This window comes from Sinocyclocheilus rhinocerous, unplaced genomic scaffold (assembly GCF_001515625.1).
Source record: "Sinocyclocheilus rhinocerous isolate Xijiao unplaced genomic scaffold, SAMN03320098_v1.1 scaffold919, whole genome shotgun sequence".
NCBI classification, from domain to species: Eukaryota; Metazoa; Chordata; class Actinopteri; order Cypriniformes; family Cyprinidae; genus Sinocyclocheilus; species Sinocyclocheilus rhinocerous.
Genome location: NW_015637585.1, coordinates 140,064 through 167,472, shown reverse-complemented (window position 1 = coordinate 167,472; position 27,409 = coordinate 140,064). Strand labels below are relative to the sequence as shown.

The window sequence follows — 27,409 nt, the reverse complement described above, 5'->3', positions numbered from 1 at the left end:
AATATTTTCATCAGTGTTCTATCAGCTTTTACATACTTAAATCTGCATATTTACCTTTACAAAGGAAAAAAACACCGGGTGGATTTTTATCATTATAGGGTGGTTGTGTACACACACTGCCAACACACATTTCAGTTTAAACAACTTGTAAAAGTGCATGTAGCATCCTATGACCCCTTTAAAACATATTTTTTATGTTCCAGTTATTAAGGTTTGGAATGACATGACTGATGACAGATTTTTCATTTTTGGGTGAACTACCTTTTTAACAACTGTATTCTGATCACTAAACCGGCCTAATTAAAGACACTAGTCTGTAGTTCTCTACTGTACATAGTGGCATTTTGTAACCAAGGAGCTTTATAACACAAGTCCACTATAGCAAATTCAGAAACGGTGACTTACTTTTTGCCTATTTATCTACAAGAATCTTTTAAAAGCTCAAAAACTTCTGATTTCTAAAAGCAAGTGACATTACAGCTATAAAGTTCTTCTGGTTGTATTAAGAATCATGCGCACACATACACACACACACTATGGGTATTGATTGCATTTCGGCATGTGTATCTGTCCTCTTCGTTTTTCCGAAAAGTACAAATCTTAAAAGTTCGCCAATGGTTAAATAGACAATGTGATGGCGCTAAAAAAATTCCATGATGGAGAGTTCAATTTAAGGCCTGTCAGACCGTGTCCGTATTTTTCTCCATTACGCTGTTTCTGGAGGGGAAATGGGAGTCCCACTGGGTTCAGTGGGGAAAATGATCCATAAAAGAGATCCGTAATTCTCTATAAAAAGTTTTTAGGTCAATGGACAGGAAAAACAAAGCGAATAAACAGCATGTTAGAGTTGGGACAGATGCCAGCGCTCGAATCCAACAGTCTGGTTACACACAGTGTCTGTATAATGAGCGGTCAGTAGTTCTGCGGCTTTCTCTCCTCAGCAGTCGGTTTTGCCCTTCTCCAGTGAGCTGTGGATTTTATCCAGAGTCTTTTTGATGCGCAGGGCAGTGAGTCGAGCCGAGGGGTTCTGGTACCAGCACTCTTTCATCAGCTTCACCAGAGCAGACAGGGTCTGTGACCACATAAAAACACAGACGTTTGTTTTCAGATCATGGTGAGGATCTGTCAACTACAATTGTTAACATTTATATATGGAAAATAAGAGTTCCTTTAGGAAATTTAGTTCCTTTTTTTAGTCTAAAGACCGTCTGCTATAGAGTGCTGCAGGGATAATGCATTTTTATTTGCCAATCTGGAAATCTGCATCACCCTGGTTCCCTCAACAAAAACCCAGTAGGATTTTTCCATTGGCTTTTGTATCAATATCACTGCAGAAAATAAACTCTGTGACCAACAAAAGTGTATTGTTTTGACACAAATTAATAGCTTTAATGGATTTTGAAGCCTAAATACAAATCGCCCGAAGTAAAAAGCTAAAGTTAGGCTATAAACAAACTACATCCCCCTCAAATTACTTCAACATCACCACCAGCCCTCGACAACTCTTTTAGTATTTACTTAAATTCTAACAGTTGTAACATTTTAGTTAGCATGGTTTGCAAGATTGCGATTATAAACACAATGAGGCTGTGAAAGCTGACTAGTTAGTAGACAAGTTTTTTTTATTTTATTTTTTTGGTTTGGTGACGTTTAATGTCCCTGATGACCTCTGTGGTTTAGCCACTTGTTATTAGCAACTTTTTCAAGATTGTGTAAAAGCTTAGCAAATTGGGTGGGGTAATACTGATGTACTTTATGTCGTAAGAATAAAACAAGAAAATATCTTCAGCTTGTGTTCATCATAAAACCTCATTTCAGGCATTTAACCAAAAACCCATTCAAAAAACCCATTCATTTTGGGACAACAGAACTGGAATTGCAAAAATGTTTTTTTGAACTCATTCATACAGCTCTCTATATGAGGGGACTATGAACTTAGCCACTCCAAGGTAAACACGTTTACAGGGATACAGAGAGTGTCTCATCAGTACTTACAGGATCTGAAAACCAGCGGTTGGGAATGAACGGCCTTTGTTGCTCCACACAAACCACTTTCCTCATGTCGTCAAAGCTGGGGTCATTAGGCACCAGGTCGTAGAAAGGCGGCTTGTATTCTTCTACAATTCCTATAGGATAACAGTATAGGAAAACAATGAGTCACTAAATGTTCATTTGGAGAACAGTCTGATCTATATTGTCCTTAAATGCTGCAAACAATTAAATATTTCTGAACAGAGTCCAGTAAGCTGACCGTTACTGATGGTTCTGCGAGCGATCTCCCACAGCACCAGCCCAAAGGCCCAGATGTCCACCCTCTTATAGGCATCAAAACAGTCTGTCTGAATGGTCTCATCTAGAACCTCTGGTGCCATGTAGCGCTTAGTTCCTACTTTAGGATTATTTCCCACATCCAGCTGATTGTCAGACTGTGTGTGTGTTACTGCCAGACCTACAAAGAGATACAAACAGATGAAGAGTAAAAGTGTAAAATCACCAGACTGTCTTTTTTTTAAATATATTTATTCAATAATTATTACGTGCACAGGTATGGAAGCCTGTTTCCACTGTACAAACGGATCGAAATAGATATTTACACGTTCTTGATATTTTTTCTTCACGCTATTAAATTCATAAAGACAGTTTGAAAATGTTCCCATGACTAGGTCGTTCCAGCAGCCGGGCGTTTCTGCTCGAGCCTTTATTTAAACCCTAAACTCATGGGAAAGCTATTTCTGAACTCACTCAGCAAACACTGCCAGCTGTTTATTAACAGGTGCAGAGGCACAATGAACTAATAATAGCTGTTTAAAGTAAACACACTGATCAGAATAGATCTCTGGTATGGAATCTATACATTAATATGAGTTTGGTTAAGTTATTCTGAACCATGACTATTAATGAATGCCACTGAAAACAGTTCCCTGGCTGTATTTCCACATCTGTTTTTAACAGCAAAACAAAATTTTATATCAGTTTATACCTCACAATTCCGACTCTGTTTCTTGCAATTTGGAGGAAAAATTGCAAAATATGAACTCAGAATTCCGACTTTTTTCTTGCAATTCTGAGTTTAGATCTCATTTTTGTTTTTTGTTTTTCCTAAAAAAAAAAAAAAAATGTAATTGCAACTTTTTATCTCACAATTCTGTCTTTTTTCTCACGATTGCGAGTTTCTGACAATCTCGCAGTTCTGACTTTTTTTCTCAGAATTGCATGATACAAACTCGCAATTATAAGTTATATAAAGTCGAACAATATATACGAACATAAACGAACAATTCTCAATTCTTTTTTTCTCAAAATTGCGAGTTCTGATTTTTTCTCTCACAATTCTGACTTAACTCGTAATTGCGTGATAAAAGTCAAAATTGTGAGATACAAACTTTGCAATTCTGAGGAAAAAAAGATCAAAATTGTGAGATATAAACTCGCAATTCTTTATTTCACAGAATTGCGACTATTTCGCAATTGCAAGAAAAAAACCCTGAATTGTGCGATTTAAACACGTAAACATCACCACAAAAAAAAGTCAGAATTGTGAGATGTAACCCTGCAATTACGAGAAAAACAGCCAGATTTGTGTGAAAGTCGCAATTACCCTTTTTTATTAAAATTTGTATTCAGTGAAAGAAACGGGCTTCCATACACAGGGCATAAATGATTAAAAAAAAAAATGTATAAAAAAAAAAAAAGCATGTCAGAAATTACCCAGGTCAGCAATGCAGCACTGCAGATCTTTCTTCACCAGGATGTTCTTGCTCTTCAGGTCTCTGTGAGCGATGGCCGGTTTGCCCTCAGTGCCAAAGATCTCCGTGTGCAAGTGCACCAGCCCGCTGGCTACTGACGCCGCCATGTGCAGTCCATCTGCCATCTCCACAGCAACACGCTGCAGGTAGTCGTAGAGTGAGCCATTCTCATGGTAGTGTGTGATGAGCCACAGCTGAGTGCTAGAGTTTCGGGAGGTCATATCAGAAGCCATGAATCCTGCAAAGAAAAAGAGTTTAAAATAACATTACACAACGCACCAAGCTAGTTTTTTGTTCCAGCATTTATTTTACTTAAAGAAAAGATGCTATTTGTTTGAGATAACAGATGTCCGCCTCACCTAATATATTTTCATGTCGTAGTAGAACAGTGTTGTATATTTCTGTCTCTCTAAACCATGACTTCTCATCTCTGGAAGAGAAGATCTTCACGGCTACATTCTCTCCTTGCCACTGACCTCTCCACACTTCCCCATACCGTCCCTTACCTGAGAACACAGAGCACATAAAAATCATAGAAATCATATCACATACATCATTATCCACACTAGACAGAGATTACATAATTGTGTCATATGTTGTGAAGCCACAAAACATATAGTAGTGTCACGGATTCAGTAGTCTTTTTATGCACCTGTGATTTGACTTACCGACACACTCTACCAGGCTGATCTGCCGTGCAACCGTCCTCTGCACCAGGAAGGGCAGTCCTGAACCACTTCCTGATGTGCAGGAGTGATCCATCAGATCCTAGAAAACAACACCAGACTGATGAGTCCTTATCTAACTGTTAAAAACTGAATACAGAATAACTTCAGCTAAACCACTGCAACATACACCACAGTTCAAATCGCTGAGTAAGATTTTTTGTTTTTGAAAGAAATTAATACTTTTATTCAGCAATGATGCATTAAATTGAGCAAAAGTGAAGACTTTTACACTCCCACAAAAAAATTATATTTCATTATCATGGTTTTCACAAAAAATATTAAGCAGTACAATAGTTTTCAACATTGATGATAATAAAAAATGTTTCTTGAGCACCAAATAAGCATATTAGAATGATTTCTGAAGGATCATGTGACACCGAAGACTGGAGAAATGGCTGTAGAAAATCAAGCTTTGCTATCAAAGGAAAAAATTACATTTTAAAATATATTAAAATAGAAAACACTTCTTGTAATTGTAATATTTCACAATATTACTGTTTTAAAGGAGCAGCCTTGATGAGCATAAGAGACATTTTCAAAAACATAAGATCTTTTTTTTTTTAATCAACACCAAATTTTTTAATGGTAGTGAAAGTTTATGAATCAGTGAACTTTCCCATTACAATTATTCACTTTGCCCAAATTGCCCAGAGCTGTAACATTTTCTATACAAGATCTGATATTTGCTAAATATTAACAGTTTTTGTAAACTATAGAAATGAAATACCGCGAGTGTGCTGTCTCCGACATTAGATGCAATGAGCCCGTCAATGGCCCCCTGCTCAGTGTCAAACTCATGCAGTCTTTCCAGATGCCCGTGATGGAGTCTACGGCACACCAGCAAAGCCAGCACAGACAGCAAACCCAGAACCACAAACGGCCCCAACACAAAGAGAACCAGTATCTCCACACGGTAATGCACAGCCGCCTTTCCTTCTGGACCTTTTCAGAGCAAACAAACACAGCGAAACATATTCACCAAGGCTCAAAGCTGGCCCAATGACATAATATAATGAAAAAAAAAAGAGATATATTTTTAATTGTTTTTGCTAGAATGTATTCGATATATAATAACTGGGCTCAAAGATTGCCCAATGACTTTTGGATGTCAATTTTTGGAACACAAAACAGTTTAATGATATATTTTTTTATATAATAAAGAAATTAAGTACATTTAAACATGTTGCTGAAATGTATTTCATTGTTTAAAGTCTTGAATTTATAAAGAATTAATTGACTTACTTGTCAGCAGTAGTCGAAGAAGGGTCTCTTTGGAGACATTGGCGTTGCACATGTGTTGAGAGCAGCATTCTACGACATGACTAGCCGAGGGTGTTGCGGAGCAGGTCATGCGCTTGCTCTCCGGCCCGATAAGGCAGCCACGTTTGAACGTTGTCACATCGTTGCTAATGATAACGGAGGTGTAACACTGGTCTCCGGTGCACTGCTGCTCATTACAGTCACTACCGACACACATGCAGTCAATGGAGACATCTGGAGAGAGACAGAAAACAGAAAGTCAGGGAGTTAAATCATAAATGAAGGAAAAAGGGACCCAGTCTGTAGCCATTTGTCAGTTGTCACCAGCTGCAAAAACTCGGGGAACAATTAAATTAATTAAGAAGAGCAGCATGACGCCAGACCTCACAGACGAGACTCTCTCTGCCTGATAACGGAGACTGTTTTCTTCCCTTCTCTCTGCCTTCATTTCCTGTGACACCGAACTCTGTCGACTTTACAAATTGACTACACAGAATAAAGGCCAGAGAGCATCAGTGACACAGATCAATTAACTTAGCATTCATGTTTTATGCTCTCCGTGAGACACGCTAACAGAGCCTGAGGAGAGAAGACACTGACACCTAATGAAAGCACAACTACGACTAGTTACACCAAACCTACTGCGTTATGGCTGGACATTTTGACTCTGACTTATTAGTTAATGCCACTATAGTAAATAGTAGTAGTAATTTAGTATTTTTACAATTTATTTTAAAATGTAATTTATTCCTGTGATAGCAAAGCTGAATGTTCAGCAGCCATTACTCCAGTTTTCAGTGTCACATGGTCCTTCAGAAATCATTCTAATATGCGGATTTGAAGAAATATTTAATATTATTACAATTGAAAAAAAAAGGATTGAAAATGACTAAAAAAAGTTCAAAAGATTGTTTACTATTACTTAAAGATTACCCACATCACAAAATAAACTCATAAAAATAAATAATAATAATAATAATTATTATTCATGATAATAACAATAATTAAACTATATAATAGTAACATGAAATGTAATAAAAAATTAAGAAAAAAAAAAAAAGGAATTATTTTTGCCAGCTCTTTACCTTTAGCTGATGTCCGTAAGAACTGAAGCAGGAATAGGACGATGATTCGAGTACTGCAATGCCCCATTTGGTTCACTGCACTGAAAGGAAAGGTGCAAGATGTTACAAATGCACATTTAAACCAAGAAACACAACAAATCACCTGCTTAGTTTAAAAGTTCTACAGAACAGTGGGCCAGAATCAATTACCAATAAGAGAACATAACCGCAAAGATGATGACTTAATTAAATTTTTTGAGAGTGCAGCTGTGCTCTACCTCTCTCTCTCCTGCCACAAATATTTCCACAACCACAGTGTGTGTGTGTGTGTGTGTGTGTGAGTGTCAGACAGGGGGCCGTCTCCATGGCAACCGAGGAGAGAGAGATGCCCATTATGAAGCATTTTGGGGGTGTAGGACTTACCATTACGGTGTAATATTCAAGGGCACTATTCACAAGGACATCATGACTAATTATAGACTACGAGTCCTTGAAAACTGACTTTTAAATGGTGTAGCGTCATTTTATTCAATGCCTCTTTAATCCTGACAACTAAAAAAAAATCTCCAAGACGAGGAGAGTCTTACTTGTACAACTCCTCAGGTGACTCTCAGCACTGCCTTTCAGTATGCGCACAGCCAGACTCTGTCTTCCCATTGGATCCTAAAAAGAATATTGAAACCAAAGCAGCATGTTAAACTTTTTCCACAGCAGTGCCTTTCTCATGGTCATTTCTTCAGGAAGGAGTGAGTGACAGGATAAGAGGGGCGCCTGGAAGTCTCTGCACACTGATAGTCAGAGAGCTGGAACTGACTTACGGCTTGATTCCCTTTTACTGCTCCCCATATTAACAGAAGTTTTTTCGAAATGCATAGATCCCAAAAATACTCCTATTTTGCATTTTTCTGAATTAATGGAGTTTTTTTGATTCAAAATGATATCATTAGCATTTCAATTTGAGTAAATATATTCAGAACTGTCATTTTATTATTATAAAAATAATTAAATATAATTAAAATAATTAAATTACAAATAATTATGAATTATCTTCATTATTTTCTTCTTTTGTGCTACGTCCGAAATGATTGCACTGTATTTTATGAATAATAATTTTTTTTATTCTTACCTGTTTTAATTAATTTTAAATACATTTTTAAATTAAATTCCTTTTTATTGTTGTGTTTATTTTTTTTATTATTATTTTAATTCCTTTTATGTAAAGCACTTTGAATTACCAGTGTGTACGAAATGTGCTATATAAATAAACTTGCCTTGCGCTTTATAGACAGCAGCCAATTGTGCTTCAATGGATATGAAAGAACTTTAAATAGGGATGATTCTGAAATGTCCACTTTAAATAGTAACAGTTCTACTTTTTAAATTTTTCCAAAAGCTTAAAAAATTAAGACTCAACTGGATCCATTATGTAGACTACGAGTCCTTGAAAACTGACTTTTAAATGGTGTAGCGTCATTTTATTCAATGCCTCTTTAATAATCCATTGACTCAACTGGATTCTCAGATTTTGCAATCTGGATCATATTACATATAGTGTTTATATAAATGTATACACACAAGTTACAATTTTCTAGCCAGCAAACTAGTCTAGAATAGCAAAAAAACTTTTTCCCAGACCTGGAAGTCACAGTTTTAACACTAAATTAACTGATATTTCTAATATAGTTTTTAGTGACCATGAGAAACTTTTCAGGAAATATCTGAGAGAGCCTTTATTGAGAGCCTGTTACGATCTAAGAGTCTTACAGGCAACAAAACAATCAAATGACTGACATGCAATCAATTACACACAGAGTTTTTAACAGAAACGTTTATCCAGCAGATTATTTACACAAGGCTCTTGTACTCAAGAAGGTGGGTGACAATAACACTACAGATGATCTGCTTTAACGGATACAAGTCCCTACAATATAATCAGATATCCAAGCACGGGCAACACAAAACAACAACAAAAATATAAATTAACACGCAAAAACTGAAGCTGTCGTCATATCATAATAAAGTCTGCATTATAACTGTATGTATCTAATAATCGGCCTGTTTGCAGAAGCGGTGCTAACTGCTAACAACGACCATTATTTACTCACCGCATTTATTTCCAACAAATCAAAGTGACATTAAAGATCGCTTTTACCTTTAGCTGCGATGTAGATTCATGTTTGTGTTAATGTTCCGTGTTTTTACTGTTTTCTTCGAAGTCGTGCTTTAGGCGCTGACAGACTGTCTGCCGCCACCCAGAGAGACTGAAAAGACTGCGCCGTGACGACACCATAAACAAGAGACGCGCGAGAGCATTGTGGGATACCGTAGTCCGCCGACTGTGAGTGCCTGAATACATAAAATAGTCTAACTTTATTTTGTAACGACACATTTCTGCGTTTGAGCAGAACTTTTTTTCGCTCAACCTCATGAATCAAGGAATTTTGTTTGCCTACAAACAATTGTACAAGTTTAGTAGCCTATCACTGATAGAGTGCTTATTTTTTTTTGTTTATAAATAAGAAAGATCATTTTTATTTAAAATAATTTTGTCGAATTTACTGTGAGCTATAGTGGTGAATGCGATCTATTATATTAAAATATTAAGCAATTAATATTAGCAATTTTTTTTAGTGATGAGATGGTATTAAAGGACACATAAGATGGTATTAAAGGAATTTACCCAAAAATTAAAACTGGCTAAAAATTTACCAGCCCACAGGATTTCAAGACGTATATGAATTTGTATAATCGGATACAAATTATCCGATTATACAATCGATAATTTAATCGGTTAAATTAATCGGCACACTTAATCGGAACTGCGTTATTACATATTATGGACTTTAAACAATTGCTTCTAGACAAAATAAAGTTAAAATGCCTTAATGATGGATTGTGTTTTTGTTTTTTTTTTGTTTTTTTTTTACAAACACACAGTTTTTATGACAAGAGGTTAATTGATGGAATGGAAATTTGTGAATTACTTGTGGGTTATTCTGATGTTTTTATCAGTTGTTTGGGCATTCATTCTGGCGGCACCCATTCACTGCAGAGGATCCATTGGTGAGCAAATGACGTGATACTAAATTTCTCCAAATCTGTAATGAGGAAACAAACACATTTACATCTTGGATGGCCTGAGGGTGGATAAATTAAAAAGCAAATTTTCATTTTCTGGTGAACTATTCCTTTAAGGGAAATCTCAAAGATCCATATTATAGCAAAAGAAAGATGCTGATCGATACAAATCTGCTACAGCCAACCCTAAAACACACCCGACAGCATCAAATTTGAGAAATCTTATATAAAATCTGTTCTTACAACAACTCCAACTTTACAATTGTAGGTTATGCTCATCAGTTCTGTACTGTATCAAGTTACCTGAAAGTGTATGATCATTTATATTACTATTTGCAAACTATTAGAGAGACACACATAGCTGCTTAAAGAAAGCAAAATGTCCTTGCATGAGGAGCCAGTGGCCTGACAGTTTTTTGTTCTAAAATAGCTTGTTGATTAATGGCCATGTCTTTTGCTATATGGGGAAAAAAGGATAGGGAGTCAGGGGCACCGAAGGGCAGGGAGATAAGGCGTCTGACAGCCCTCAAGTGACTAGCCACAATTCCGTTCCACTCAATATCATAGATTTTTCATGTATAATCAATGCAGTGTAATTTTCTGGGGCATTTATGGCACTGAGGTCAATGTCGTGCGGAACACAATTGCACCTCTGGGGGAAATGTACTCTTGCTTTTTTCCTTTGCTTGCAACAACATGAAAAACAGAGGAATATATCTAGTTATTGCATATAGCATTCAGGCTAAGTTAGAGTCAGATTTACTGATAAAATATTGAACCAGTTGCCATTTTTAAGCCATTGACATCAATCTGTTTACCACTTTGAAAAAAGAACATTGTGTCTAAGAATTTGCATATGATTTTTTTTTATTTGATTGTTTCTTGCATTTATTAACAAGGATTTTTTATTGTTTTGGCCAAATGTAGACGTCATTGTATGTGTACCTTTATAGGTTTGTTTTTGGCTCTGAAATGCTGTCTCCTATCTCATAGTTGACTCGTGTCTCCTTTAATAAAGCATTCATTATAGGGAAGGTGACATGAGAATTAGGATGCAGAGTAGGTATCAAGTGACCTATATGCTTCCTCAATTGCATAGTGGCACAAAAGAATCTCCTGTTGCCCCTTCGTCCATATCTCCAATCAAACTTGGCTTGTTTCGGACCTTTGATTTAATCTTGAGGGGCTTTAGTGGCTGTCCACAAAAAGCTCTTGTATCTTACTTAATTATAACCTCAGAAATGATCTGACCTGTCCGGTGCCAGGTGCAGTGAAGTGTGCAAAAGCTTGCATGCCATGAGGTCCCATTGGATAAGGAAAAGAAACACTAGATGCCCATCGTGATCGGATAAGTGGAAAATAACCTAACAATGTTAGATCTGAAAAAAAGGCAAGGAAACTTCAGTAAAGACCTAATGGAAAGTTTTTCCCTCCCCTCTTGGTTTCCGAGACTTCTGGGTACCCTAAAAAGGGAGCAATATGAGCCCCGAGCCTTTTTTTCTGACTTTTTCTTTTTTTTAACTTTACTTCCCACACCACCCCTGTGGGTCTGAGCCCATTTGGAAGGTTACTGTTCAAAGTCAGCATGGATCATCCAGGAGGACACCTTGCTGTGGTTCTGCTCATACTTGTTCTGGTTTCTATGTCCACCGAAAACAACATTAGTAAGTACTATATTTATATGCTTTAGCTTTTTGGGCTTACTATGACATGTCTGATTATAAAATGAAATGTTCTTTTTTGTATTGGCTTTTTACACTTGATTCGTTTGAGATCTGAATGAACTAGGTGAACTTTATATAGCAATAATTTTAAGGAAAACATTTGAACAAACTTCACTGAATTTGTGTTTCTCATATTTTAATCTAAGTTTATGTTTAAATGCTTGGCAGTATTTTTGTAGGCAAATATAAATTGTGCCTACCTATGGATTTTCATTCAGTATTATTTTATTGTATTATTTTAATTCATTTATTAATTTAACTTTTCTTTTTAATCAGTTTATTTTGTTTCATTTAGAGATTATTTTAATTTAATTTAATTTAATTTAATTTAATTTAATTTAATTTAATTTAATTTTATTTTATTTTATTTAATTTAATTTAATTTAATTTAATTTAATTTAATTTAATTTTATTTTATTTAATTTTATTTAATTTAATTTAATTTAATTTAATTTTATTTTATTTAATTTTATTTAATTTAATTTAATTTAATTTAATTTTATTTTATTTTATTTTATTGAATGGAATGGAATGGAAAAGACGATCCAGCATACATTCAACTCATTCAATACTTTCGATTTGTACCAAAAGTTTTGGTCATCACTTTATCTCTTTTGGGTTTACTTTACTATTATTCTAAAATGTGAAAAAATAAATAGAAATCCATGAAATGTGAGTAAACTTTTTGACTGGTATCCTGGTGCAGTTAAGAAATACTTATCCTGAAATGTATTTGATGATTGTCACTCTTTGGAAAAGTATATACATTTTGAATTAAAATGGAATTTTCTTTGCAGTCAGGTGGTGCACAGTATCTGATGCCGAAGAGCAAAAGTGTTTGGATCTAGCTGGGAACGCCACAGCCAAGAGCATCCGTGGACAACTTCTGTGTGTGAGGGGCCAAAGTCCCACTGACTGCATGAAGCAAATAAAGGTTGTAGACAATTGCTTCCCAAGACGCAAATAAAATCAGATATGGTGCATGAAAATTACAGTGATATTACAAGGCTCATAGATTTCAGATTGAGCCATACAATTGTCCTAATTTTTGCTCCTCCTTTGCTTTTCTTACACTCACTCAACTTCTCAACTGATTATTCAATCTTACAAAAGGCTTGATATGTTTAGCTTTTCCATTATATCAAAAATGATGGAAATTTCTCAGTATATGGTTTAGTATAATTTGTCTGTGATGTAAACAGACTGGCACTGCAGATGCCTCTACTATGTATGCTGATGAGATCTATACAGCTGGGTTTTGCTATGGCTTAGATGTGGCTGTGGGAGAGTCTTATAACGGTGTGGGTGAGTATGTTTAAACTATTAAAACAATTGAAACACCAGAGATCAGAGATCTGATAATCTGACGTCAATGTGTGTCCACGTGTCTTTACCGATGTTTTGTGTCTGACACAGATGGCATTAATTATTACGTGGTTGCACTGGCACGGACATCATCCAGCGATCTGTCACTGCTGGAGATGCACGAACGCAGTTCTTGTCACCCAGGGATGCGGACTACAGTGGGCTGGACCGTCCCCATCGGTTTCTTGGTCAACACATCGCAGATCAGCGTGGATGAGCAGTGCAATTTTCCCCATGGTGAGATCACTGCATTATGTGGCTCATGTCTAATAGTTACTGATATTATTTGATAGATTACAAAGCCTTTGACATCTGGTTTAACTCAGTAATGCTTTCATTTTTTTTATGTAAGTGGTTCAGATGCAAATTGAGAATGTAATTGCACCTTTTGGCGGCCCTTTAAAAAGCTATATCCGTCTCCCTATTGTTTCCAGCGGTAGGAGATTTCTTTGGCTACAGCTGTGTCCCAGGAGTGAAGGACCCAGAACATGATCCCAAAGGAAACAACCCAAGGAACCTGTGTGAGGCCTGCATTGGGGACGAGAACGACCACCACATCTGCGCCAACAACCCTCGGGAACGGCACTTCGGGGAGGCTGGAGCTCTTAGGTGCTGTATGATCAGAGATGTGAGAGAATGCATATGTTTTAGTGGAATCATTTTTCAAAATATGAATGTGCTTTGTGTAGCGAGAATATTGGATTGCTTAATGGATTAGGGACAAAAAAAATCTATGTATATATGTACAATAATACATTACCATTTAAAAGTTTGGGGTGAGTATGATTTATTGAAAAGTTTTTGAAAGAACATTTACCAAGACTCCATTAATTTAATCAAAAACAGTAGTATTGTGAAATATTATTACAGTTTAAAATAACTGTTTTCTGTGTCAATATATTTTACATTTTCCTTTTTTTCTGTAAGGGCAAAGCTCCTTTTCAGCAGCCATTACCCTAGTCTTCTGTGTTACAAGATCCTTCAGAAATCATCCTAATATGTTGATTTAGGGTTTAAGAAACTTATTATTATTAGTTGAAAATGGTTGGGCTGCTTAATTAAGAGTGGAAAGTGTAGAATTTTTGTTTTTCAGTATTTTTTTTATGAACAGAAAGTTTGAAAAGGAAAACATTCTAAATGTCTTTACTGTCACTTTTGATTCATTTAATGCATCCTTATGCAATAAAAGTATACATTTATAAAAAAAAACCCTACTAATCCCAAACTTTTCAATGGTAGTGTATATATTTTATGTGTATTATTATATATTATTATTTAAAACATACAGGTGTGTGGCAGAGAATCTCGGGGATGTTGCTTTTGTTAAGCACACTACAGTCTTCGACAACATGCAGGGTAAGTAGTGCAAGGTGTAAGAAGAGCTAGTTAAACAGGAGAGCAAAAAATGTCCAAATGCAGTAAGAATTTCAAGTTGGTTTCTTATTAAATGGAATTTTTTTTAAGGGACTGAAGGAGGACAACTGTAGCCTTCACTTCATGATCTGTATCATGTTTCACTGGCTGACAGACACAGGGGGGCAGCATTTCACAACAATGCATCTCTTTGTGTGCCTGCTGGGATCTGTGAAACCCTTGTTTAGTCTCAGTACAACCAGTTAGCCAAGTTCAGGGATCACATATGCTTGTTTAATAGAGATATTTTTTGTTTTATAAAAGCCTGCATGACTTGCAAGCTTTAATTTTATGTTTAAAAGTTTCATCAGACAAATGTTGCATCATGCCTTCTGTTTTAGAAGTTGTCGCTGTCTGTAAAAAACCTTTGTCTGGCTTATTATTCATGTAAGGCAAGAACCAGGAGTCTTGGGCGCTGGACCTGGAGCTGGAAGACTTGAAACTCTTGTGTACTGACGGGAGAGAAGCTAACCTGTTCCAACACGAGAGCTGCCACCTGGCTGTAGTGCCAACCAATGCTGTGGTAGTGCGTTTGGAGGACAAATGCCGCATTTACAAGTTCTTGGAACGTGTGCAGGTCAGGAGAAACGGCCACACAGTCACACATTGGAGCCCAAAATCTGAGAACAGTCAGAAAATCCAGGATTTTTTGCACTTAAACCTAGGGAAAAAAAGTAAATGAAAGGTATTATGTGAAACAGGGGTGCAACAATACATTGTGTCACAATATATCATGATACAAAGATGCAACAATATGTATTGTGGATAGTGATAATATGTATTGTGTATATTTCTCCCAAAATGAAAGTTTAGATATAATTTAGGCTTTTATTAAAGAAAAAACAATGGTAAATGCGCATACAAAGAACACATCAAATAAGACAAACCAGAGAAAGCTCACAAATTTGAGCGTTCATGTTTATTCATTATTATTCATAAATGAACGTTATTTAATGAAATACAATATTTAAAACCTTTAAAATATATGGTCAGGAACAGAGTGCAAACATATATAACAATTCTGTATTTTCAGCTAAGCAGAATTATAAGTATTTCTATTCTGGTTAATGAACAGTGCTTTTTGCTAACTCTTCATGTCTTAGAAGTAATAAAAAAACAAACAAAAAAAAAACGTACCATTCTGGCTTTGTTTTGTGAGATAATGAGAGCACTGCATAATAATATTTTATTGTGAGATTGGTATTGTGTATCGAACATAGTCGTGACATGAGTGTATTGTTACACCCCTAATGTGAAATTAAGAAGTATGTATAACTCTGCACTATTTTTAGGCACAATTATTATTTTTTTTAATAAAACATTTGACTCAAATTTAATGCTTATTATTTTAATGAAGAAAAAATTGTATTAAATCAGAAAAATGTCAGATAGAAGCATTATAACTAGTAGTCTCAGGCTTTTGGACCACATTGTACTTCGCACACACACACACACACACACACACACACACACACACACACAGGTTTACATTTGTGAAAAGTGGGGACATCCCATAGGCGTAATGGTTTTTATACTGTACAGACCGTATATTCTATTGCCCTTTACCAACCCTACCCCTAAACCTACCTTACAGGAGACTTTGTGCTATTTCAGATTTTCAATACACTCCATTCTGTGTGATTTATAAGCGTTTTGAAAAGTGGGGACATGGGGTAATGTCCTGAAAAGTCACCTTCTCCTTGTAATACCTATGTCATACCTTTGTCATTATACAAATTTATGTCCTCATTTGTCACAAAAACGCGTACACACACACACACACACACACACACAAATGCCACAGATTATATATTGACATCATACTGCCAGACGGTTACATTGTCTGTGGATATCAGGTTTGATTCACATTTTTATTACATTATCTGTGAAATAATATAAAAACAGTAAAAAGAAAAAACTGAAATCCCGTTTGTTCAATACTGAGCATGAAATTCTCATTGGAAGTGTTGTTCCTGCACATTAGCGGTCAACGGTATGATTAAACGAACCCTGCCAAAACCTATATTAACAGTAGTATCTCTGAACGTCTCGAGTATTATACAGATTACATCAGGCTGACTTATGCGTTCAATACATCCAGCCTGAGCCCTGTGGTGATCATTGATTTCCACAAGACACCGTCTCACATTACAGTGTGTCATTAGGGGAGGATGACACTACAGTGAGCTCTGTTATGAAAGCAGGACTAGCACACATACACTACTGAGCAAAGCACGGTGCAAGATATGAGCAAAGATTGTCGAGAAGATCCAATATTTGCAAATGAAACAAAATATGCATATACATATTTCAAACTAACACCCACCCTCAGCCCTTTTCCTTGTTTGAGTATTCCAGAAATTCTGTTTGATTGCATTTTCTCTTTTTCTTATTTTGTTTTACTTGTTTCTGTCTTCTAGAATGCATTTGCTAATGCCACTGAAGGATTCTCTCTGTTCAGCTCGGTGAATTATGGGCAACCTGATGTGCTGTTCAGCGATTCCACCAAAAAGCTACTGCGTGTTATGGGAACCTACACTTCCTGGTTGGGGCCCAGTTACACCACCATACTGAAGGCTTTTGAGTGTGAAGGTACAGTGGAGCAGAGCTGTTATGCAGTTATTGTATTATGCAAACATCAATATTGTAAATGTTTATTTAGGGGCTTATATTGTTCATATCAGAATTTTTATCATTTAATTTTTTTTGTTAAGTGTCTGCTTATAACATTAGTGAATGTGCATCATTAAGGCCATTAAGGGCACAATCCCAAATAATGTACTGTACAATAACCATTTTATTTTGTTACTGCTCCTTTAAGATGAATGTAAATGTCTTACAAAGGTTTAAATTATCTTTTTTGAGGTTTTGAGTTCTGAAAGCATATTTACAAGGCATCTTATGCACCAGTGCACTGTGATTTTTTCTTATATTATTTTCTATGGATTTATACAAATTAATAACTAAAACTTTCAATTATTCTGCCTGTTTTAAATTATTTTCTTTATTGAAAACAGTATACAAGGAAAGAAACATTACAGATACAGAAACCCTACCACTCAAATTCATTTATTTTTGAAAGAAACAAGTACTTTTATTCAGAAAGGATGTGTTAAATTGATTGAAAGTGACAGTAAAAACTTTTAAATTGTTACAAAACATTTCTAAATGAAATATATGCAGTTTTTTTTTTTAGCTTTCTATTCATCAAAGAATCCTGGAAAATATATCTCGGTTTCCACAAACATATTAAGCCACACAACTGTTTTAAACATTGATAATTGTTGAAATCAACATTGAGTTCCAAATCAGCATATTAGAATAATTTCTAAAGGATCATGTGACACTGAAGACTGAAATAATGACTTCTGAAAATTCAGCTTTGCATCACAGGAATAAATTACATTTTAAAATATACTGAATTGGAAAACAGTTACTTTAAATTATAATAATATTTCACAATATTACTGTATTTACTGTATTTTTGATCAAATAAATGTAGTCTTGATGAGCATAAGAGACTTCTTTTGAAAAAAATCCAACGACCCCAAACTTTTGAACGGTAGTGTGTCATGTGCAGTTCTTTAAAATGGTGAACAAAGACACAGTGCTTGCATGTTACTTTAGTTTATTCTTTTAAAATGTTGTTCATTATGTGATTAAGTTGTCCATATTGCAGAGAATGTGATAAAACCCTCTGCATTGCACGCATGAATTCACTTCTTTCCTCTCTCTCTTACACTACAGGTCTGTGTTGATCTGATGAGGAAAGAGGAAACTATAGATCTCCCCTCCATCCTTCTCACACTAACTCTAAAGCACCCTGTGTAAAGTGTGTTATTCTTGTATATGGGCTGAACGCCAGCTCTCGCCTGTGCTTTGTAGTACTGCTTTTACTGTTCTGTTCTCACAGTGTTTGTATGGCTTCATATATCACATTTACTTGATATTACACCTCTTTGAGTCTTTGCCGCTAAAGCTAAATTCTTGCCATGTGAAAAATACAAAAATAAACACAAAAAGATCTAAACTTCTATGCAGAAAAGGACTGCAGGGGAACACACCACAAATCATGAAGGAATTCTGCCTTAGTAAATCCAAGTACATTCATGACAAACCAACCGAGGGATGCAAAGGTTTTTGAGTACAGAATACACATTCTGCATTCAGGGCCAAAGCATACTTTATACAAGTACATGAACGCAAATGGTTTTAGGTAAACAGCTTAAAAAAATGTTTTGCGTGCTGTAGCAACACATATTTTGTCTTCTACAGCAACTTTTTTTTCTCTCAGATCAACTAATGTTACATACCTGAATAATATTACATTTGTTTTAATGGCACAGACATCGAAAGTTAACAATCGTCCCTTTGGATACTGAGAATTATTACAGCCACAATGCAAGAAAACACATTTAGACACACTACAAAAAATACATTTCTTAGTATTTTTGTCCTTTTTCCATAAAAATATCCAAAGATTCCCAAATCAAGGTACATTTACTTGAGAAGGAAAATTACTTAAGGTATTAAGTCTTGTTTTCTGGAACAATTATCAAAATTAGGTTTGTTTAATCTTAAAACAAGAAAAATATCAGCCAATCAGCCAAAAAAATATCATTGATTTAGGAAAGTTTAAATATTTGTGCTGAAAAACAAGACAAAAATAATAAGAATTATTTTTATTTTTTTTGCAGTGTTTGCGTACTTGCACATAGTATGTTTCTGACTTAAGTTTGATCAAAGCTTTTAACTTGAAAATGTCATATTCTTTGTGTATCTGAACTAGTGGTGTGCAGATATCAAGGAATTAAAAATGAGAAGATACAAATAAGTTCAAAATATATAAAGATAAACAAAGCAACACACAATAGGACATAAAATGTTTAAAGGCGGACAGACTTATGGTTGGTTGTTACGTAGCAGGTGCTTTAAAGGTGCTGTTTCCTGACCCTTCAGGATAACAAATTACCAACTTGAACTTCAGTGTAAATAGTCTTGTCACTCGTAGATTTACAGAACCTTCTCTTATTAATAAAAATCTATGTTGACAAACACTTGCAATCCTCATTTTTACATTTAAGCCAACATCAACACCAGTGACTCAAATGAACTTATCCAATAGTCTACATAAATGCTGAGGTGTATACACTAGTGTGTGAATGCTAATGTATTATTAATGACAATATCGTCTCGCGTGAATTCATAATGAGCTGTCTATGACATTGCTGATGAACATTAGTAATTGAGATTGCAGGTTAATTGAGGATTTTGTGCCAATGTCCTTGAAAATGTTTGTCTGAATTTTGTACGCTCACATATCTAATTATTGACTATCTCTGTGTTTTCAGTGAATGTCTCATAATTATATTTATCTTGAATACAAGTTTAATTATCTTGGCTCTCTCAGGCTCTGCGGCAGTACATTCTGCTGCTTAAGAAGCCTCAGATTAAGCCATCAGTACATCAGTAAAAATGTCCAGGTGGACATTTTCAGTGAACTGTTTCAATTGCCACACTGCATGTCAAACAAAGAAAACATTTATCGGCCAATGAAACTGTAGAGACAGGAAAAGTATTTTTATGTTTCAAGAAGAAAGTTTTAATGGTACCAGATGGTCCTACAGCTCGCACATTGAGTGTGTCTGTTTATGAACACAGGCTTCATTAATCTGAGATGTAGACGACACTCACCAGCAGCAGTGCAAGATGAGCCAGTCATCACCACCGCTGTGACTGCAGCGTATGTCATTAACACAGACACAAGTTAATGAAGTCTGAAGCCTTTTAATCCATTTGTATGCGGCTTTCTGCGAGTACACATCCCCTATAAATCACGGCAGACATTTAATACTTATGTCAAAACTTGCATTGCTTATTGTCAATGACGCAGGGAGGCCTAAAGGGGCGTTTACATGGACAATGATTCTGTTGCAGTTGTGAAGTCTTTTGTCTTCGAAGAAAGTTGCTGTAGATTTTGCATTTATGCATTTAGTAGATACTTTTATCCAAAGCGACTTACAGTAGAAGAGCATTAGCAATACATCACAGAGCTAATATTCACAGTATACAATTCCACATTTATTACAATGTTAGAAAACAAGCTAGAACAGAGGAGAAATGCAAAAGTTTTTGTTTTTGTTTTGGCAAGTGCATTGGGATGTGGAGTGGTTCTGGCAGAAAAGTTGTCTTCAGCTGCTGGTTTCAGCAGTTTGGGAAGAGGTTGGCAGCTCATTCCAACAGAGAAGGTAAAGGTTTTGGAAAGCGACTTCATGCCTTGTTGTGAAGGGAGAACAAGGGACATCTTGTTTAGTGACCATATCTGGCAGAATTGAGCATGCTTTACTTTATGCAACTGAGCAGCGATGTAACATGCCAACTACCAATGGGAGCGCAAACAGCAATCCACTCCCTGATACAGTCAAGTAATGTCTACAGCCAACAGCAGTTATATTTAATCAATTTAATTGCTGTCAGTGTGAACAGGGCTTAAACTGCCAGAGCAAAGGTATAACTATGATGATTAAATGGATTATATGAATGCATATGCATATGGATTTTCCTTGCTCTTTTGTAATAAAAGAGTACTTCTATGCACTTTAGTGTATTATATTCATAGAAAGTGCATCATATTTACATAAGAACTATCAGAGCATATGAATTTAACATTTGAATGTCAAATTTTTCATGAACTTGGCAGAGGCTTTGTTACTCATTTTACATGCGAAAAGGTTAGCCAATCATAATGGAGGTCATTTACAAGCAGTATATCTTTGTTAATAATTTTGTTAATCTCTAATACATAAACACAATATACACTTCAGTGATTCTCTAGTCTATTGCATAGCAGACTCGGTCTAGAGAATAATCTGCCACCTGCTCAGGTAAAGGATTAGGATGGAGGCAGCTTCACTCATTCCTTCAGGATAATCTTTCCCTGCATGAGCAAGGCGGGGTCTCAGGTAAACCTCACATCTCTGCTCCTCACAATTCCTTCGATCACGTTTCATAGGCTTATCCCGGTAGGTGGGGGCACTCCTGAGAGAGAAGGGGTCTGACGTGGTCAAATGGACACAATCTGGATACAGAGAGTGGTTATGATCAGTCAGGACACGCTCAATGGCAGCGTTCACTCTCACACTCAAACTGAGAGGCCATGGGCCAGAACTAAAATAGCTAAACCTCTAGAGACCTATAACAGTAGACTTTCACTGTTTGATTCATTTCTTTTGTCAGACGTTCCTACACTCCAAAACAGAAAGATGAATGTGTCCCAAGAGCTTGGAAGCATTTTGAGCCTTTCAACGGCACATAGGCCTACTCGTATGCAGTAATGAGAAGAATTTTTGTATTATTTAAATCATGTAGATTTTCAGTAACATATCTATTTTAGTTTAAATATAGCGTTAGAAACAAAGACGTGTGTACTGTACAGTTGGTCGTCTGTTTACAATCAGAACAAGTCCGATTCGGAAAACTGACTCATTTGAATCGGTTCTTTTCAGTGAATCGGTTGAACCAGTCAAAAATTTCTAAATGGAATTCATATTGGATCTTTTCCAGTGGAAATGACTCACTCTCAGTTTAGCTTTAGCTGCCTACAATAACCGTATATCCAGAAAGTCTAATTGCAACTAATTCATTGTTATTTAATACTAAATTAAATTACTCTCTGGAAAACTCTCGTATCAAACTGCGGACTTGCGCTCCCTTGTTTTAGACAAACGCAAATGACGTAGGCTAATCTCGCGTCCCAGTTATAGACTGTATAAATGACACAGTATTTCAGTATTGTTACTGTGTTGTTGAGGTGCTTACGTGGAATGTTTTATACGTTGTAAGTGATTATTTTTCTTAGTGGAATCTTTACAATGATTCACATCAGTGTTTTACGCCCATATTCTGTGAGTGAAGGTAACGGTTTTTATCTAAAAAAGGACTGAAAACCGTAGGCCCTGTTCTTCTGCTGTGTGAACGTATGTTGACAACATAACTGTCACCATATACAGACATTGTATGTATGTCGAAATTATAAATGCGTGTTATAATTGGGAAAGAGGGATAGAGAATTGTGTCATGATGATGGTAACTTTGATTACAGTCTCAAAAAGGGACACTGGATTCAGCGTGGTGACTGACAGCAGAGGTGAAGGAAGCCTGCAGTGAATTACAGAGAAGGAAAATGAACACCCACACATGATGGATCCTCAGGACATCAGACAGCTACTATTATGTCTGGAGGATGAAATATTAAAGAAGAGCAGAAAAAGAGATGTATAGTGATCAAGGTATTTTTGTACTCTTCAAATAAAGCACACACACTTCTTTTCTTCTTGATGTGCTCAATTTTTACTGGAGGTTTCTACAGGCACACAAATCCTTGCACTGTCCCTCAGGCATCATTTCCAATTAGTGAAGAGCTGTCGCAGTCTGCAGCGGGTGTGCCCAGGAGGGCCACCAGATGACTGTGTTCTGTGAGCACATGGCTTGTGTTGTGTTTGTCTGTCGCCATGTGCTCTCTCCTGTCTATAGTCTTGCCCCTCCCATCTTGTTACCTCGTTATAGTTTAAGTTGATCCACCTGTGTCTCCCTCGTTAGCCTCCTCGTTTGGTTCCCATTTATTCTCCTTGTGTCTGTCATCCTGTGCTGATCCGTCATTTCTCATTGTGTGTGTTTCGTGTCTGCATGTGTGCAGCTTTAGACCTGCCTGTCTGTTTTTCCCCTTCGGGGTGGTTTGAGTTTATTTTTGTTTCATTTTTATTATCAAAATAAATAACCATTTCTCCTGCAATTGAGTCCTCGCTTCATCTCCCCGCACGCACCGTGACAAGAGCATGCTTGAGATGAAACATTAGATATGTGAAGAAAATAAAAAAGAATCAAGGTAAATATTGCACATTTTAATTATTTCTAAAGTATGTTAATGTTTAATTGTATGTATAATGCATACAATTCTAGATAATTTGAGTATGTACTGGAATGACACTGTGATGATAGTGTTCATGACTTCCAAAAAGTGAGAATGAAAAGTGAGTGATGGAGTGACAGATGACAGAGTGGAAAAGAGGCACTGACAAACCATCTAACTATGCTAACACTTTCACTGCTAACACACAGCGGTGCTCAAAACAAGCATTCTGTTCTGAAAACGTAAATTCCCACATAATTCCCACTCCTAGAGTATATAGGCTAGTTCTCTTCAGACCACCCATGGGCCTGTCGGTTCGAGTCCCCTGAGGGCACAAGCTGGTACCTCTCACACAAAGCCAGATCTGTGCGGAGTAGATGGCAAAGAGGCCCTGTATTTGGCAGCCGTCTTGCCAAAGCACTTTGCTCCACAGACCTTTCAGGTTCCCTTGTGCAGTGATCCTTACTTGTGTGGGAGAGAACTCTGGACTGTTGGTGTACCCAGGCTCACTATTACCACAGCCAGGCTCTGGCTCCACAAACAGAGCCTCAAGGAAGTGTATCTCCTCTAGATTACAGCATCAGGTCAGGCAGATACAGTATACGTATACACTACATGGTGATGTGTGTGAAAGTTATTCTGCTCCGTCCCCGTCACACATTGTTTCAGCTGAAGTGCCGGGTATGATAAGGGATGCATGTACAATTGAATGTGACTGACACAGGATTTTCTCCATCCGGTAAACTGAGCTCCTGCGCTTATCAAAGAGCTCTTGTTGGATGTGTAATGTATCAGTTACTGCAAACAGGCCTGCTACACCTGACCCTCAGCTTCCACACACTCTCTCCTTCTTTCTCCATCCTTCACACTGAGGCTTTGCGCTTGGATGACATAGCAGGCGGTGAGGGGCGAGTGGATATTTGATTGATTAATGGATTAATTATTTGACTCGTTGGCTGATTGACTGACTGATGATTGATTTTTAGTTAGGACCAGAAACGAATTTCCTGAAGGAAGCAGCAGTGCTTTCAAGACAGTATGAGAATAGTGTTAAAGTTTCAGGCTTTGGTGTGTAGTGTAAATAAAATGCCTTATCAGGGCTGCTTTGCAATTCTTTACACTCAGCATAAGTCTTGTTTTCATTCGGCTGCCCACAAGAATCGACTAGGGATGGGTGGATCGATCTTGATATATCGATACTTCCGATGAATAATTATATTAATTGTTTTTTTTCCCTTTAACTTGTGAATTTATTATCCATTAAATGTGATAATGGACCAAGCTAACAAAAATTTGTTTAACTTTTTGCTAATGTTCCTATGTTATAAAAACTTTATTTCTGAATATTCTCTGATCATTCAAAATGTATTTTTGTGCTAATGTTTTTAGAACATTATTAAATACCAGATAACACCGAATGGACAGGCTCCAGAATCACAGTTATCCCCTTTTGATGATGGCCCTGTTTATCAGGTTAAACTTTGCAGATGAAAAAATAAAAATAAATGTTATTAGTTTTGTGCAGGAACTATTTTATGTTGAATTTAAAGAAAGCAGACCATTTGCAGTTCAGTATGTAAATATTACAAACCCTGAATATAGAGTGTATGTTAAGCGGTTCAGACTAAATCAATTACAGAAATTTAATAGTTAGAATACCATAAAAATCAACAAAGCAGCACTGCCTTACAAGCAATCAAAAGACAACAAAAGCAAGGTGAAGCACTACATAATTTTATAAATACCTGTACATGAGGAAAACCCTGACCAGGATTGTTGAAAAATGTTTTGTGTAGTTTTACCGCAACCCCTGTACGTTTATAGTGTTAAATCATTTTAAAGCTTATACTTTTCATTAAAACACACTGTGAGTATTTTATATCACAGCTTAACATGCTAATTTCATGCCTGTGTTTTAAAAAAGTGCATCAGTCAGCTGTGTTTGTGCTCAACAGAGACATTAAATTAGATAAAACACAATGCGAGTATAATTGAAGTGAGCACTAAAGTATGTTATGAATGATGCAGGATCATAGTGAATATAAGCCAGGTACACAACTCTCTCTAGCTACTGAGGGATGAAAATTGACACATGACAACATGATGTAGAACAGTCATCCATCAAATGTCACGGCTGTAGACAGGTAATACATGCCCAAGGTGTGTGATTCTCTGCTTTAAAACACACACACACACACACACACACACACTCACACACTTTTGGAATTTGCAATATTTTCCACCTGCCTGAACTCATCATTAGCACTACGGTAATTGCTTGGATCTTAGATAGCCCACTCATTACAGGACTCAAACGATCCTGAATCCAATTAGAGACAAATCTGCCTCTTGTAAAAATGTAACTCTCCCCATAAATTTATGATTCCGCTCTATTTAAATTATGAATTCACAGGTAAGATTGGTGCAGATGTCATATCAGCCATATTTATTGAATTAATCTAAGCTAAATTAGAGGCTCATGATCAAAGAAATATATATTGTAGAGTAACAGTAGACACGGCACATCTATAAGTAAAATGATATATATTTTTATATAATATTTTGGTACAACCAGTGCTTCCCATAAATTTAACAAAAACATGTTTACAGTTAGAAACGGTAGAGAAGGATATAATGCTTTAAGTCACTTTACAGCAGTTCTGTGTATTCATAATCTATATGCAGGTGCAGTGCAACAAACACTTGCCAAAACGTGCTATTATGCCAAGAGCTCCAGATGTTCATGCACTTCCCCTAGAGACTGCATGCTCATCTGATTTACATAATTATGTATGCCACAAATTAGACTGACATTTACATAAGACTACAACTCAATCAGGCCTATGAGCGTTGCATACCAGAAATATTAGGCGGTTAAATACAGGTTTTGCTGGGAACTACAGATCCTTATTAGGGCTTTAGAAATTAGAGGTTGAAATATAAGACTTCAAATAACGTTATTCACTAGGTGGCCCTATTTCACCGCTCAGCACCTGTTCAGGTGATGGACATGCCTAGCTAAGCTCAGCAGCACCATAATGATTTTACATGTCATGGGCATTTGTAGACGTATCACTGTGTGTACAATTTATCAACACACACTGTCATTCTATCTGCCTCCGCCTGAGTTCTGTCACAGAGGCCCAACCAAACAGCCACCAACCACATCCTTAAGGGAAATAAGACAAATGTCAAGCAGACGTGTGTGTGGAAGCACAAACTGATATATCGCTGAAATAATGGCCTGCCCACAGACTCCAAAGTCAAGCCAAAGAAAAGATCCGGCCGGCGATGTGGGTCTGTAGGAGTGTTTAAGGATTTAGAGCAGTAATGTTGATGAGTGCGCTAACAGCAGGAAATGAGGGCGGCAGGGGAGAGAGGATTCAGTGGAGGGGAACACAATCTTCCACTGCCCGACAGATGACTTGCTGAGTCTCGCCTCCTCATTACCATCTCGGTTTCTGTCAGTGTGTGTGTGTTTATGCATTTAAGGCCATAAACCAAGCCTCTGCCTCTTTTCATGGTCTCATTTTAGACCCAGCGAACAGGGAGCATTCTCAGAACCTTCTGGAAAGGTTCTTTCAAAGTTATGAACAAATGTTCTTTTAGTAATGTTATTAGAACATTCATTCAAAATGATGTATTTGGTTTTAATGATGTTCTCAAAAAGTTAGCATATTGTTCATGAAATGTTTTTGATGTTTAAATCTTTCCCTGCCAGTGTTTTAAAAAAAGTTGCCAGCCACCGCCAACATTTTTATCATTTTCACAAAACTTTCATGGCCCCCAGAATATTTTTTTTTGTATGAATATCTGAAAATGTTAAAGAAAGAATAGAGGTTCCACTTTTAAACAAACAAACAAAACATGTTTTATTCAAGCTTCATACATTATTTTTTTTAATCAACACTTGAGTGTAGGTAAGTTTCATAAAAAAGCAACATTTTGAACAAAAAGCTGAGAAAATTGCATTTTTGTCAAAGACTACATCCATATCGGATTCAGAATGATGATTAAAACATAGATGGAGTAGATTGCTGCCATCAACACATCCAAAGCTCGCACAGTCATATATATCTTCCTGTGTTGGCATTTCATTCTGTAACGTTAGGCAGTTTTGATT

The 27,409-nt window shown here is 36.4% G+C and overlaps 2 protein-coding genes across 2 annotated transcripts; one reads left to right on the top strand and one right to left on the bottom strand.

The window, feature by feature from the left end:
* Positions 1–206: 206 nt before the first annotated feature.
* LOC107749086 (activin receptor type-1-like) lies at positions 207–9,070 on the bottom strand. Its single transcript, XM_016564133.1, has 11 exons — positions 8,951–9,070; positions 7,386–7,461; positions 6,820–6,899; positions 5,717–5,968; positions 5,202–5,416; positions 4,415–4,514; positions 4,106–4,252; positions 3,709–3,984; positions 2,252–2,449; positions 1,996–2,126; positions 207–1,072 (listed from the first exon to the last, which is right to left on the bottom strand). The coding sequence occupies exons 3-11, from the start codon at positions 6,884–6,886 to the stop codon at positions 938–940; spliced, it is 1,521 nt and encodes a 506-aa protein (XP_016419619.1). The 5' UTR covers positions 6,887–6,899; positions 7,386–7,461; positions 8,951–9,070; the 3' UTR covers positions 207–937.
* Positions 9,071–11,330: 2,260 nt separating this feature from the next.
* LOC107749220 (otolith matrix protein 1-like) lies at positions 11,331–18,175 on the top strand. The gene is made up of 9 exons (XM_016564314.1): positions 11,331–11,540; positions 12,398–12,534; positions 12,803–12,905; positions 13,017–13,202; positions 13,400–13,574; positions 14,254–14,321; positions 14,771–14,955; positions 16,799–16,970; positions 18,126–18,175. Exons 1-9 carry the CDS (start codon positions 11,462–11,464, stop codon positions 18,134–18,136), a joined length of 1,116 nt encoding a protein of 371 aa, XP_016419800.1. The 5' UTR covers positions 11,331–11,461; the 3' UTR covers positions 18,137–18,175.
* The last annotated feature ends 9,234 nt before the right edge of the window (positions 18,176–27,409 follow it).